The following is a 13,755-nucleotide window of genomic DNA, read 5'->3' on the forward strand; positions in this document are numbered from 1 at the left end:
TTGAGGCACAGAATACGCTGCCTTGTCCTTGAACCATCACGAAGTCCTACTTGTTTATCACCTAGACACAAAATGAATGTGCAACATTATTTTGAAAAGAGCCTTACTCATAAAAGGTCGTCCATGCTGTCTCATCACTTTTTGTTGCCAAGAGACCACTGCTCCCATGATAAGTCATTAATCCAAGTTCCAAGGTCTGGGTTGACACTACCTTAAGCCCACCATTTGTGCCAACAGCAAGAGTCACTATTTGATTGTCGGGCATTAGAAAATGACGTGGTGCTCCATTGGTATCCCGCCGAATTTTTAGAGAGTTGCCATTGTTATCAATCACCTCCGTCACATCATTATCGGCACTATAGGTGAAATTATATAGATATTCTCCCGTAACAAGGCTGAGGGTATATTGGTGGATACCGTCAATGTTGAAGACATACAGTTCCTGCTCTCCCGGAGATGCAATTTCATATTGGTTGAAAGAGTTAAGAACAGGTTTGTTTTTGCTGACAGCCCTGATACGTATATTTCCAAGATCTGCTATGTAAATAGTGCCATCTGGTGCCACAGCTAAGGAGGATGGGGTATTTAAGATGGCATCAGTGGCATAAGCGTCATCGCCAGCATAGCAATTACAGTTGACATCATTTTTGCAGTCGCAGTCTGAAGCTGCCCCAGCCAAGAGGCAAATCTCGCCATTCGTGGTGACCTGGCGAAGCCGGTTAATTTTTTTCTCATCTGTTTCACTGATGTAAAGAATTCCAGTGTGTGAGATGGCAATGGCACTGGCTGACTCCAGTGCAGAATGAATGGCCAGTTTGCTGAGAGAGTAGTCTATACCAGGAACCTGGCAGTGCATTGGACGGCCAGCAATGATGCTAACCTGATGGTTCTCGGTGATCCGCAAAATGACATTGTTCTCCAGTACATACAGGGAGTTATCCATTGGATTAACAGCAAGGTCAGTTGGCCACTCCAGGCGCACCTACAAGAGGCACAATAAATTAGGACTGGTTTTAGAACAATCTGGACATTTCTTTGAACGCATATAAATTATGTACTGAGATTCCTGCATTCAGGGGGTTGGACTAGATAACCCACAGGGTCCCTTCCAACTCTACAATTCTATTATTCTATGTATGAAATAACAACTAATTGCTCAAATCTTAACTGAGCAACTCAAAGAGCTACGCTGTGTGTAGTTCACTTGGACACATTTCTTTTCTCTATTTAATAAAACTACACACAGTGCCTACACTGAGTAATGATATATGCAGTACATGGGACTAAACGCTTCAAAGATATATAGGAAAAGCAAAGCCAATTAAACACAATATGACCACAGCTCTATTTTTCTATCACTGAGATATGTCATCTGCTGCAGAGAAAACTTGTTTGTTATATCAGTAACTGTATTTCATCATCACAACATTCAAAACCCCTTTTCTCCATCAGATTGGAATACATAGTGTTATCTAGGGAGAACAACTAGGCATTTATCCAAAATAAATAACCATCTGTTTTTATTACAAACAAGAAGTAACACTCTACCTGGGTAACATCCATGCTGGAATCACAGCTTAGTGGCCGAACAGCAGTTAGGTCGTTAGAGCCAAGCAGAGTTGATATGATTCCATTCTGATCAACTTTTCGGATCATTGTAGCATCAACAAAATACATAAGGCCATACTTATCTACTGCAATTCCTACCAGGGTGCAAAGAAAGTAAAAATGAGTTGTCTGACCTCATGGTTTGCTGATAAATTCACCAATTATTGTAGCTGTCCCTCACTTGTAAGTATTTGCTTCTGACTTTTTGAGCTGAAGTACGACGCCATATCAACCATCTCAAAAGCACTGCTCCATTAGAGTGAATGAAATCTTTGGTTCTAAATTCTCAACAAATTAATTTACCAGCTAACATTAACACCACTAGTTTCCTGGTATTATATACAAGTATATAAAGCTGACACTACTTTTCAGTATTTTTTTTGGGCAGAAAATAAACTAATTGAAATAACAGTCCATCTAGTCCGCTTTTTATCTGTACAGTCTTCATCTCTGTTTGTTCTCTATGCTGTAATAAATCTGAGCTTTTGTTGCCCCACCAAAAACTGTACTACTGTAGATATTGTAGCCAATCTCCAGTCATTAGGCAAGGCAACCTCCCCCTGGTGCATTGTGACTCCAGTCACAAGATCTTAGTGAACACATTTTGGCTGGATACCCATGTGCATAGGCATGTGTGTGTATGCCTGAACAAGTACATATGTAAACACTACCTTCTTATCCTTTAAGTGCTTCTTCCTTTCCTTGAGCCACAGAAGCATGTGCACCAAGGCAGTTTTGGTAAGGAAAAATACCACCAGTTATGCCACCTACATCATGTAAGGTAATAGCTTCTGTGTTTGGTGCCACTAAGGTGAATTTAATTAACGCAATGAAAGAAACCTCATGCTGCAGAAAAAGCTAGAGTACTTCATATTGGTTTATTTTAAGAAAAACAATCAAGTTATAAAATTAATGTTTATCATTTTTATATTGAAAAATATCCTAAGTGTTTGAATATCAGATTTTTATGGTTCACTTCAGCTGTGCCTTTCAAATTTATTGAATCAGAATTATTTATTTATATGAGCTACTGAAGCTGGAATTTATACTCTTCCAATAGGTAGACATTTCTTTTATACAGTGTTTGTTTATATTTCTTCTGCTCTACTTTCATTCATTCCCAAAGGGAAGACTAGCTGAAGCGTAGGCACTTAGGCTGCAGTTTTTTTAAGTGCAATATTGACAAGCAAGCAAAGGAAACATTAACCTAAGAACCATTATTCCATACAATCTTTACATTTTTTTTTTTAAAAAAAATCATATTATTAAAATGGAAAATAAAGTCTGGCTTTTGTTTCTTGTGCAGAAACAGAATATAGACCAGACAGTGCCAACCACCTTTGCCCAAAATAACAGACACTTTTGCATCTCCAAAGAGATTTTGCTTCAGACAATCCTGATTGTTTGTACTTCCTTTCCACAATGGAATGTGAAGGTTGTTGTTGTTTTGCAAAGGAACAGGGGCTGCAAGCAAACCCCAAGTAAAGAATTGTCTGTGGGAAACAATTGCCAACCTGCTGTGATTCAACCACAGATTAAAAAATAAGTCAGCAAGCAGTGTTTTAATTACCAGATAATTATATATGATTCAGTCTAGCTTCAGATTATAGTTTGTGCAACCTTTTACATCCCTTACCTCGTGGGCTCATTAAAGTTGCATCCACTGCTTTCCCTCCGTCATCACACCTGGCTTCATCAAAAGGCAGACACTGCTCCCCTGTACCTGCCACTACTTCAGAATTCCCAGCTAGGTCTTTTGCACCAGTAAGGGTTTTGACTTTGTAAATACGGCGGCTGTTGGTGTCTGATACATAGAGCGAGCCCGAAACAGGATCCACAGCTAGGTAGTACTTGTGGGCAGGGTTGTTGCTTTAGAAGAGAAGAAAGAGAAAACACAATGGCTAAACCAGACCCCACAAAGCGTAGTTCTTGTCAGTAATGAACTGGGATATGACAGGGGAAGTCTTGAGCAAGAAATGTAGATAGTATCAGTCCCACCACCCTTCTGTCTGAGGGTGACTCCCACCCTCCACCCCACAACAGTGTAACATTAGGTTTGGCAAAGCCTGCCCTTTTCTCAGTCCCATCCCTTAATTTGGTTATATTAGAGTAGAGTTTGGGTGTGAGAAACTCAGCATCAAATCCCTTCTGTGCCATTTGCTGGCCTGGGGCAAGTCGCTATCTCTGAGCCTGCTCTTACTTCCCAGGTTTGCTGTGAGGACTACATAGGTAATGCCATGGATACCATATTGGAGGAAGGGCTGGATAAAAAAGTGACAAATAAATAAATGAATCTGAACAGGGGCTGCTGGGTAGAAGGTAGCGACATAGCAACTTATGTAATTTAATAAACTCTGGCAAGGTGTCCCATCTCAAATTATGTCTGCAATCCCATGCACACTTTATAGAAAAGAAGTTCTGTTGAATTCAGTGGGATTTACTTCTGAGTAAACTTGCACAGGATTGGGCTAGATGCGTCAGACCCTGGCTCTTAACAGCTACACTCACTAACTGTTAGGAAGTGTCTGCCTTGTATAAGACCAGTTCACCTTGGCTTCTAGTCAATCTTCCTCTGAATATTACATCATTCTATATCTTTTTGACAACTGGAAATTGTTTTATATCTCAATAATTTGGACACTGAAGATATATATGGTTCTCATTAGCTTCCATTTATGGATTGCTTTTTACCACCCATGTGAATCCATCTATTTTACAGAGCATGGCTGTTTCATTTAGGTAGAGAGCTTTGAAAAATAATGTAGCCACAAATGCAAAATATATGGGAAGCCAACGTGAGATGTCTTCTGACAAGAAGCTGTAAATTATTTTTGAAAAAGGTACAGCATCTGTGCCTCCTCGTAAAATCTTTAGCTGTCTTCCCACTGTGCCAAATAATAGAATACACTACAGCCTGCCCTGAAGCTGCATAAAAGACGAATAATCTCATAATTTTTAATTGCAGTCCTTTCCCTTCTCATTCTTCACTCTTCATAGATATGTTTTTTAAAATAAAGAGTTCTGTAACGCTTTATAATAAGATGGTCAGTTTGTGAGGGTTAGAGGTTAACACTACCATTTAGGTATTCCAAAATACTGCCCTCACATTTAAGGTTAGTACTGAAGAAGCAAACAGAAAAGTCTTTCTTATTACTCAGAATAAAAACATTCTAAATCATTCTCCGTCTGGTAAACCATATGCTGTGGACTACTTCCACATTACTTTGAGAAAAGACTGACATACATCCTATCTATCTATCTATCTATCTATCTATCTATCTATCTATCTATCTTCTTGCCTTTTTACTCCACTTTTCTTCTGTCATGGAACCCAAGGTGGTGTACAAGTACCGTATTTTTCGCTCTATAAGATGCACCAGACCACAAGACGCATCTAGTTTTTGGAGGAGGAAAACAAGAAAAAAAATATTCTGAATCTCAGAAGCCAGAACAGCAAGAGGGATCACTGTGCAGTGAAAGCAGCAATCCCTCTTGCTGTTCTGGCTTCTGGGATAGCTGTGCAGTCTGCATTCGCTCCACAAGACGCACACACATTTCCCCTTACTTTTTAGGAGGGAAAAAGTGAGTCTTATAGAGCAAAAAATACGGTAGTTCCCAGATGGTCATCTAGTAATGTACTGACCAGACCAAGGCCTGCTCAGCTGCAGCAAGATGCTGGCCTCATGTGCTTTCAGAACACAACCAGGGCATCCTAAGTATGGTGGAATTGGGTTTTATGCACATTCTCTGCCCTGAAAACAAATGCCTCAAAATGAAGCAAATGCATGTTGACACCATTCCATCACACTTCTGAATGCATGTATGTTTTCACCCTCAATCTGACATAAAATCCTTTGCTGCACTAAGTATGTACTTTGTGACACTGAAACGCTGTCCTGATTTTTTCTTTTCCTTTAAACTCTAAAGACACAGATGGAAAAACAGCTAAGATTCCAAATCTGTGTATTTGTGGCATAAAAACACCAGTATAGTGGCAAAAGTGGTAGCCAGCTTTTAGTTTCTAAACTGTGAACTACTGGATTAACAATGGCTACTCTATAGGAGGGAAGATTTATTTTATGATTTATAAATAAATCATATAGATCTCCCCTCATATAAAATATCCAACAAAATTAGCAGCATATGCTCAGAAGTACATATGAACATGAGAAAACCCCTGCTGGATTAGACCAAAGCCCTGTCTAGTCCTATGGGAAATCTACCAAGACAAATGGAAAGGCAGTAGCTTTCTTTTGCTGTTGTTCCCCATTGATTTGGGGGTACTATATAGCCATCATGACTAGTAGCCATTGATAGCTATACAGTGGTGCCTCGCAAGACGAAAAGAATGCGTTCTGTGAGTCTCTTCGTCTAGCGGTTTTTTTGTCTTGCGAAGCAAGCCCATTAGCGGATTAGCGCTATTAGCGGCTATTAGCGGCTATTAAAGGCTTAAGGGATTAGCGGATTAGCTGCTAAAAGGCTATTAGCAGCTTAGTGCCTTAGAAAAAGGGGGTGGAGAGCGAAAACCCCCCCCCAGGAATCGCAAGATATTTTCGTCTTGCCAAACAAGCCCATAGAGAAATTCGTCCTGCGAAGCACCTCCAAAACGGAAAACCCTTTCGTCTAGCGGGTTTTCCGTCTTGCGAGGCATTCGTCTTGCGGGGCACCACTGTATCATTCCGGAATTTGTCTAATCTTGTTTAAAAGCTATCTGTTGTGGGCTATCATTGCATCTTGTAGAAGTGAATTCCATAGTCAACTATTCACTTTATGAAAAAGTACTTTCCCCTTTTACAATTATTTCACTATTGAGATACCTTGGGGTATTAAAACCCCCAAAATTTTGAGACTGAGCTCTTGGTCATATTGTTATTATAATGGGACTCCTGGAAAAGTCATGAATATATCACGGAGAGGGGGAGGTAAGAGTGTAAAAGTCCTGAACCATGCACTAAAGTGTTGAGTATTTAAAATGCTCCTTTTCTTGTACCTCCTTCACAGGTTATTTGATGGAGAATACAATGGCAACAAAATGGTTCACTGAGGACCACTATGCAACAAACAGAAGTGGAGCGGAAAGATGTTGCTACTGCACTCTAATTTAGAAGCAGGACTTGACTGCAGATTCCTATCTTATAGGTTGCATGCCTTTGTCTTATTTCTGCCCATGTCACTCCGGTGTATCAACAGCCCTCTGGTTATCTCACACCACCCCAACAAGTCTCCAAGAAATCATAGCTAAAGGTTGTAACACACTGCTGCAGAGAAGATGCTGATAATATATCCATCTCTAAGAGGACAACTTATAGGCCTCTGGTCAATTGCTAACATCAACTGATATCGCTAACATCACTATTACTTTCTTTGGTGAGGCACAATTGGATGGTTTTGTTTCCCTTGTCAGAAATAGGATTCAGTGCTAACTGCAGCAGTACAAGCAATAGCTTGTGGCCCCAAGATTAATGTACATCAATAGAATTGGGCTGTAGCAGTCAAGCTTATAATGCCTTAGTTTTGAGGTAAACCTGTTTTTTCTGTGTCTTCATACCATAGAAAGCCCATTATATTATTTGTGCAAGGCTGCAGTGCTAACTGAAACAAGCAACAAGTTCCCCAGATTTGACAGTAAGCTAAGCTAATGTTCTGCTGAAGTTTCCCCCCTATCTTGTGGGGTCAGTGGATGTCTTGAAGTATTACCTTATTTCTAATAAATCTGTTTTGACAGCTGTTCGAGGTGTGGAGCCAGTGAGCCACCTGCAAATTTAGAAATGTCAGCCTCAGCTATTCAAATAGACAACTGGACTAAATGGAGAAGTTCCTGCACAAACATGCCTGGCTAAAAACAGGCAGATGTAATGAGTATTTTAAACAAGATTTCTGCAGATGCCAGCCATGGGTGATATGGGGCAAACTTCTTTAAAAGCCAGTAGAGGCTTTAAAAATCAGCAGGACGAAGACAGAAAGTGAATGATCTCGTTATTTCTCTGCAGTTGGACCTACTGGCCTCTGAAGAGCCACACTCTTGGATTTTTGAGATAAACAAAACCAAACCCCATGAGCAAGGGGTTATGTTGAGACAAGTACAGAAGTAGGCATTCTTGTGGACAGAATAGTTAGGTGGCGTTGCCCAGATTTTTGGAGGATGGCTGTGGATGAAGATATAGATACGACAAAAATCCAATCTTTTGTTAACTGTTTTCAGAGGGAGCACCTGTGACATTGTGAGATTCTTATAGTCCTACCCTATGGTTACCCTGGTAAATAAGTTTTTAGGGCAGGCCACTACAACTGCCATCCTAGCACAATATCATAACATGCAATGTTGCAATAGTATCGCAAGCTGGGCAAGTATGTGTTAATACTGGTCTAAGGACAATAACCATACAGCCAAAGATATTCCTGGCACAGAAGTGGAGCATGTGGGAGAGAGACAGCATAGGGGTCTGGTAGAACTGGGCTCCTAATCTGGATAATCCAGTTTGCCCCTTTGACTGCAAGAGCCCTATTATGAATACTGCTTCTTGGTCATACTGGAATATTGGGAGAATAAAATACTGAGATGCTTCCACTTAGGTACCGGTATTTAGTGCAGCATTGCTATGTTTTGTTAATTCACTTTTTATGGGGTGTGTGCATGATGTTGCCATCCAATCATTGCCATCCTAGTTCTTTTGCCCTTTCTCACAAAACAAAAAGTTTGAAAAATAAGAGAGTGGTACAATCTCCATAGCTGTAAATGACCTTTTTTGCAATTCTATATTTTTAAAATGATGGGGTTCTTATGTGGGTAGGGATGTAGTGGACAGAGGAACCTATTAAGCTTAGCACACACATACTGTACTTTCTGTGTGGGCAGTGCAGCTATTTTATTACCCCCTTTTTAAAAACCAATTTTATAGTCAAAAATTATTTTAATGCTATTAAAAAACACACACATAACAGTGAAATACCACTTAAATGAAAGGGTGTTATAACATTATGATGCTATAAATGCATTTTTTAAAAAAGGAAATGCAAAAACCCTTTTGAGCAGCTGCCATTTTAGCAAGATGGTTAATGGTGTTGATCTTAATCAGTATTATTTTTAAATTATATATTTTGGGTGGGATTCACCTAACAAATACAGTCAGCAGAAGCCCTCTGCAGGGGTTTCCATTTGCGCATTTAGGTTTCTCCCACCTTCTTCCCCACTAAATTTGCTTGGGTTGCTCAGAAAACCTCCCCAAACAGCTTGCAGTGTGAGGGGGCATGGTTCCACCTGACAGGATGATATGTTCACACCGACAAAATGTTCAGCATAGAGTGATGTTGAATTCCATCCTTTGTTAATTATTCTTTTAATGATCAGAACTACACACACCACAAACAGCCACAAATACAACCACAATTTCATCATTCCTCCTTCCCAGTTCAGTATCCTTTAATATAAATATGCTAATATAGGCGGCCCCTCCGGTCTCTTTGGGGCTTCCTCTGCCCTCTATGAAGTCCTCTTTGGGCCCCAAGGAGGGTCTCCTTGTGAGCCGCAAGGATTCTCCAGCTCTCTCTCGCCATTTGCATATACGCATATACGCAGTCTCATGTGAGTCAATCGTGTGTAAGTTGGTGGATATTTCCACCAAATTTGCCACACATCTGCTTTATAGTATTTATACCTCCAGCATTCAGCTTATCATTAGAGTTTTGTAATGCTATAATATAATAAGGTCATTATACTTTAAAGCCACACATTATCAAACTCCTTTCTGGTCACCGCCTTTAATCGTCTTTCTAACCAACTTTGATTTTCATCATTGTGTTGTTACAATACAGCAGCATTTTCATTTAAGTGGTGTTTGACTATTCTTATATATATATCTGATCATTGGCTGAGGCTGATGGGAGTTGTAATATGACAATATCTGGTGGGTACCACATTAGCTACCCCTGACATGCACCAAAAGTATAACTTTTCCATGTTTGGGACAACAGAAGCAAATCTGTGATATTGGTGATGTTAAGCAATGAGCACAGTTGTGTACTTGTGTACTATTGTTATTTGAAACATGTTTCCTTTATTTCCAATACACTATTTTTTTCTTTTATGTCCATTTATTGGGTCAAATGCTTTCCTTTTAACACTTATATTAAGAAGATTCTTTTTTCAAATAGACAGCATTGACTTCACAGGAAACTTAAGAAATATAGCTTCCCCTTATTTTCTACTTTGATATATTAACACACACCTTTTTTTAATGAACAGCTACCACTAAACTTAGTTCTAACCAATACAAATGCATTCCTCTTTGAACACTGGCAAGAACTATGTACTGATTTATTTATTTTTTTACTCTTTAGCATATGGATACCAGTTTTTGTCAGTTACAAGTTGCTACAGCTTGTGTGGCACTCACAACAGCATCTACTCAGACAAAAGAAGGTACTTAAAGAGTAAGCCAGGAAGTGAGGGAAACGACAGGAAGTAACATCATTTTGGCAACAATGTGGATATATTAATAGAGCCCTGGGCTCTCCTAGCATACACATCACACCCTTCAACAACATGAATTCCATCTAATTAATCTAGAAGCTTCATTTTTTCTTTCCGCAGGTTCATGCCACAGTTGGCAACTTGTAATACATATTTTCAGTCATTGTGAAAGAGGAGAGCAATTATATTTATCAAACACAGCAGGAGGCTTACACTATCTCAGACACCAAGTTTGAGTTACAGGGCCAATATATTTATCCTGGTCCAACTGGGTTGATGAGCTAATACCTTGAGTGTTTAGTGTAATGTTTTATTTGTTTTACTTTGCAGTAAATTAACTTTTGAGTACAGGCAGCTCCAAGAATTGCCACTGGTGCCAGCAAGCAGACGCATGAGTGTTTCATGCTTCTACTGTGCTTCTACTGTAATGTCCAAGATGTACATGCACCTAAAGAGTGAGCAGAGAAACTGACCAAGGAATTAACTATTTTGCAAAAGAATTCAAACTCTATTTGAAATAATAACAGATCAACCAACTAATATTGTATTAAAAGGGAGGGAGGAGCTGAATCAAGAAAAAAATTAATGAGTTGGAAATGAGTTTTTGACCCATTTCCAGTTCATTAGTGCCTTCTGAACCCTCTCCAGAATTTACAAAAGCCACTGCTGTAGTTTGCCTCAACCATTTAAGCCAATTACAGACTGCAGGGAGAAGTGCTCATATAAAAGTTAACTTGGGGTTCATTATACTTGCATTCTATTAGACATTCCTAATTGCTGTCAGAACTTATTTGGTTGCTTTTTGACTGCAGTGTATAATTGCTAATGCTTATCATATTCATAACACACAATTAGCATATTAATGTTGCTATATTTGATACATTTAAAACAGAACATTGCAAAAGAAGCACAACAGAAAAAGTAAACACAATGGAACAAACTATAGTAAATAACGATTGTGGTTTTGGTCTTACCTATGTTTAAATTCTTTATTTCTTTATAGGAAGGAAACAGAAAAGAAAGAGGGGGGGAAGGAGAACAGTTAGCTGAAGTAAAGGCTGTAAAGCAAACATAACATTTTATCTTATGCGACAAGAAGACATGGCAAAGGAAACCTCTTTTTAGCTTTAGCCTTAGGTTAATTTAAGGATGAAGCACAACAGTCACAAGATAGTTCCCTGCTGGAATAGCCCCTCAAGGCATTTTTTTTTGTAAGAAACTTTCTGGATCACTGAAAAAACGTCATGTGTAAAAGCGTCCTGTCTTTTATACTGACAGTGAAAAGAGTTGGCAGCTGCCTGTCAGCAGGCTTGATGCAGTGTAGGCCTGACAAAAGTGAAATGTGCTAATATCCTTTCCATTCAAACAATTGAACCACAAGAGTTTTTAAACCCTGAGCCCATCTCTACTTTGCAACTGGCTTTCCTCTTCAGTCCCTAAAATTGTCACTTAAGGCAGGTTTGACTGTCAGTGCAGCTATTCATCTTATGTGCTGTCTAACTGAGCAGAAGTGCTGTTTTATAACAGAGCAAAGCGACACTGAGCTTTGTAAATTCACACAGTATTAATCAGTGTTTATCTCAGCACTATAAGATGAGATTTTATATTAAATTTTAGGGTCAGGATGTATATATATCACACATATATGTGCATACATATACCAATATTAATACCAATACCTATTTATCTTGCAATGTTTGTAAGCCATGCTGTGGGATGCCTGTTTTGCTATATACATGAGAACAAAAGTTGAGCCCTGTCAAATCAATCACTGGGTTAGTGCAGTCCAGAATCCTATTTCTTACAGTAACCAACTAGATACTCCAAAGTAGCCTACAATCAAGACATAACAGCAACAAATTCCAGGAAATGGTATTCAGTGGCATACTGAAACATGACTGTGCTCATTATGTTATCAGGCAGTTATATGTGATCACACTTTCAATCACATTTGCCTCTGCAAAAGTTTCAGCTGCCTTGGTCATACTGCTGCGTTTAAAACAGCTGCACAACCCATAATTTCCTTCTAAAATCCTTTAATTTTTCATGCAACAAATGCTTCATTGTGGGGAGTTTTGCCCTGCTTCTGTTGCACTATAGAGCAAGATTACCTCTCCAGACAGCAGTAATGCAGTAACACCTGGGAAGCACTGCAGAACAACCAACAAAGAGGAACTATATGTGGATGATTCAGTTATAAATCTACCACTAATACACTGTTATTGTGTCAATCACGTGTTGCAGAATACACCTGCCCAAAAACCACCAGTCTGGAGGAACCCTAAATATAACTATCCATCTTGAGTATGGGGGAGGAGCCCATCTGATTCCAGGTGGCCTTAGTAGAAAATGGTGCGGCTAAACTGCTGCTTGAATTCCTGCTGTAATCCTTGGAAGAAGGGATAAGGCAACTTCAAATATACTCTGATCCAGCAGCCTTCCCTAAACTGAGTCATTCATATTTACATACTAAGCTACAGTGGCAGGTAGTGCTGAAAGCAACAATGATATAGGAAAACTAGAAAGAAGGACCAAGTACAAAGGCATTTGTAGCAGTGCAAATAGCAGCAGAATTACCTTAATTCCAAAATGCTAGTGACATTCCTAGAAGGAAAGATGCGCCGAATGTAGTTGAAATCCCCGACAAACAGGCTTCCATCAATTCCTACCGCAAGCGCCACAGGGGCCAGAAGTTTGTTTCCTTCGGCAAGACCATTGCAACTTGGACAGGAAATGCTCCTTCGACGACCGTTTCCCATGATGCTGGAGATTACAGCAGGCTGCTGCGTTAGAAACTGATTCTCCCCACTACCTTTGTGTAGAATACCTAAGAAGAAGAAAAGCCAAATTTATGCTTTATGCATAAATCCACTTTATGCTATGTCCCTTGCTCTCTTGCTTGCAGCTGCCACTAGCAACGGTTTCTTTTCACTTAGCCCTGTTTCAGCTGTTTCACTTTTTGTTCTCCTGTGGCAGGGGTGGGGAACCTATGGATGGTACTGACTACAGCAGACCCACCCATGAGGTAAGGTGAGGCAGCAGACTTCGATGTAGGTCTTTCCTCCCCCTCTTGTTCCTGATGAAGATCTTCACTCACCCCTTCTTCCTTGGCAGGGAGGGCAGCACAATTTTGTGGTTCACTTCAGGGGCCGGTATTTCTTGGGCCAGCCCTGACTACAACTCCCATCATATCTGACCGCTGGCCATGCTAGCTGGGACTGCTAGGAGTTGGAATCAAACACTTTCCATTATTGATATTTAAAGTGTGGTTTATGGTGACCTGCTTCACGTGTTGTGCACAGGGAGGTTTCGCTTGTGTGTGTGAATGAACATTTAAACATGAAACCTGCCACATGTGTCCCAAAGAACTTGATGATCCTTGGGTCCCTTCCAACTCTACAATTTATGAAAGTGATAAAGTGCAAGAAAACCTTTGCTGCTTGAATCCTTGCACAAAGTGACCCCAAGAAGTACTTTTAGGAGAACTATACACCTCACAAATTGTAGGAATAAGAAAATGCATGGTGAGACGTAGAAGGGAAGAGAATATCAATATTATATCCCACTCTTATATGGAGCTTCTGGTGGTCTCCCATTAATGGAGGAATTAGGTTTCCTTTTGCCTTTCACAGTTGCTTAGTTTCATAAATGCTGCAATGGCAAAGACAGTGGATTTG

General features: G+C 39.8%; 1 protein-coding gene across 24 annotated transcripts in view; it reads right to left on the reverse strand.

The window, feature by feature from the left end:
- The window catches only part of TENM2 (teneurin transmembrane protein 2), a 753,140-nt gene that overhangs the window by 35,080 nt on the left and 704,305 nt on the right, over positions 1-13,755 (reverse strand). For 17 of the 24 annotated variants that reach the window (XM_083430660.1, XM_083430659.1, XM_083430641.1 and 14 more), the window contains 6 exons: positions 12,656-12,905; positions 11,053-11,073; positions 7,306-7,362; positions 3,245-3,477; positions 1,549-1,703; positions 108-982 (listed from right to left, as the gene is read on the reverse strand). In XM_083430660.1, the coding sequence (XP_083286786.1) occupies positions 108-982; positions 1,549-1,703; positions 3,245-3,477; positions 7,306-7,362; positions 11,053-11,073; positions 12,656-12,905 (1,591 nt within the window). The remainder of the gene's footprint in view (positions 1-107; positions 983-1,548; positions 1,704-3,244; positions 3,478-7,305; positions 7,363-11,052; positions 11,074-12,655; positions 12,906-13,755) is intronic. The other 7 variants (XM_083430657.1, XM_083430656.1, XM_083430638.1 and 4 more) reach the window with 1 other exon arrangement.

This window comes from Podarcis tiliguerta (assembly GCF_965153285.1).
Source record: "Podarcis tiliguerta genome assembly, chromosome: 2".
NCBI classification, from domain to species: Eukaryota; Metazoa; Chordata; class Lepidosauria; order Squamata; family Lacertidae; genus Podarcis; species Podarcis tiliguerta.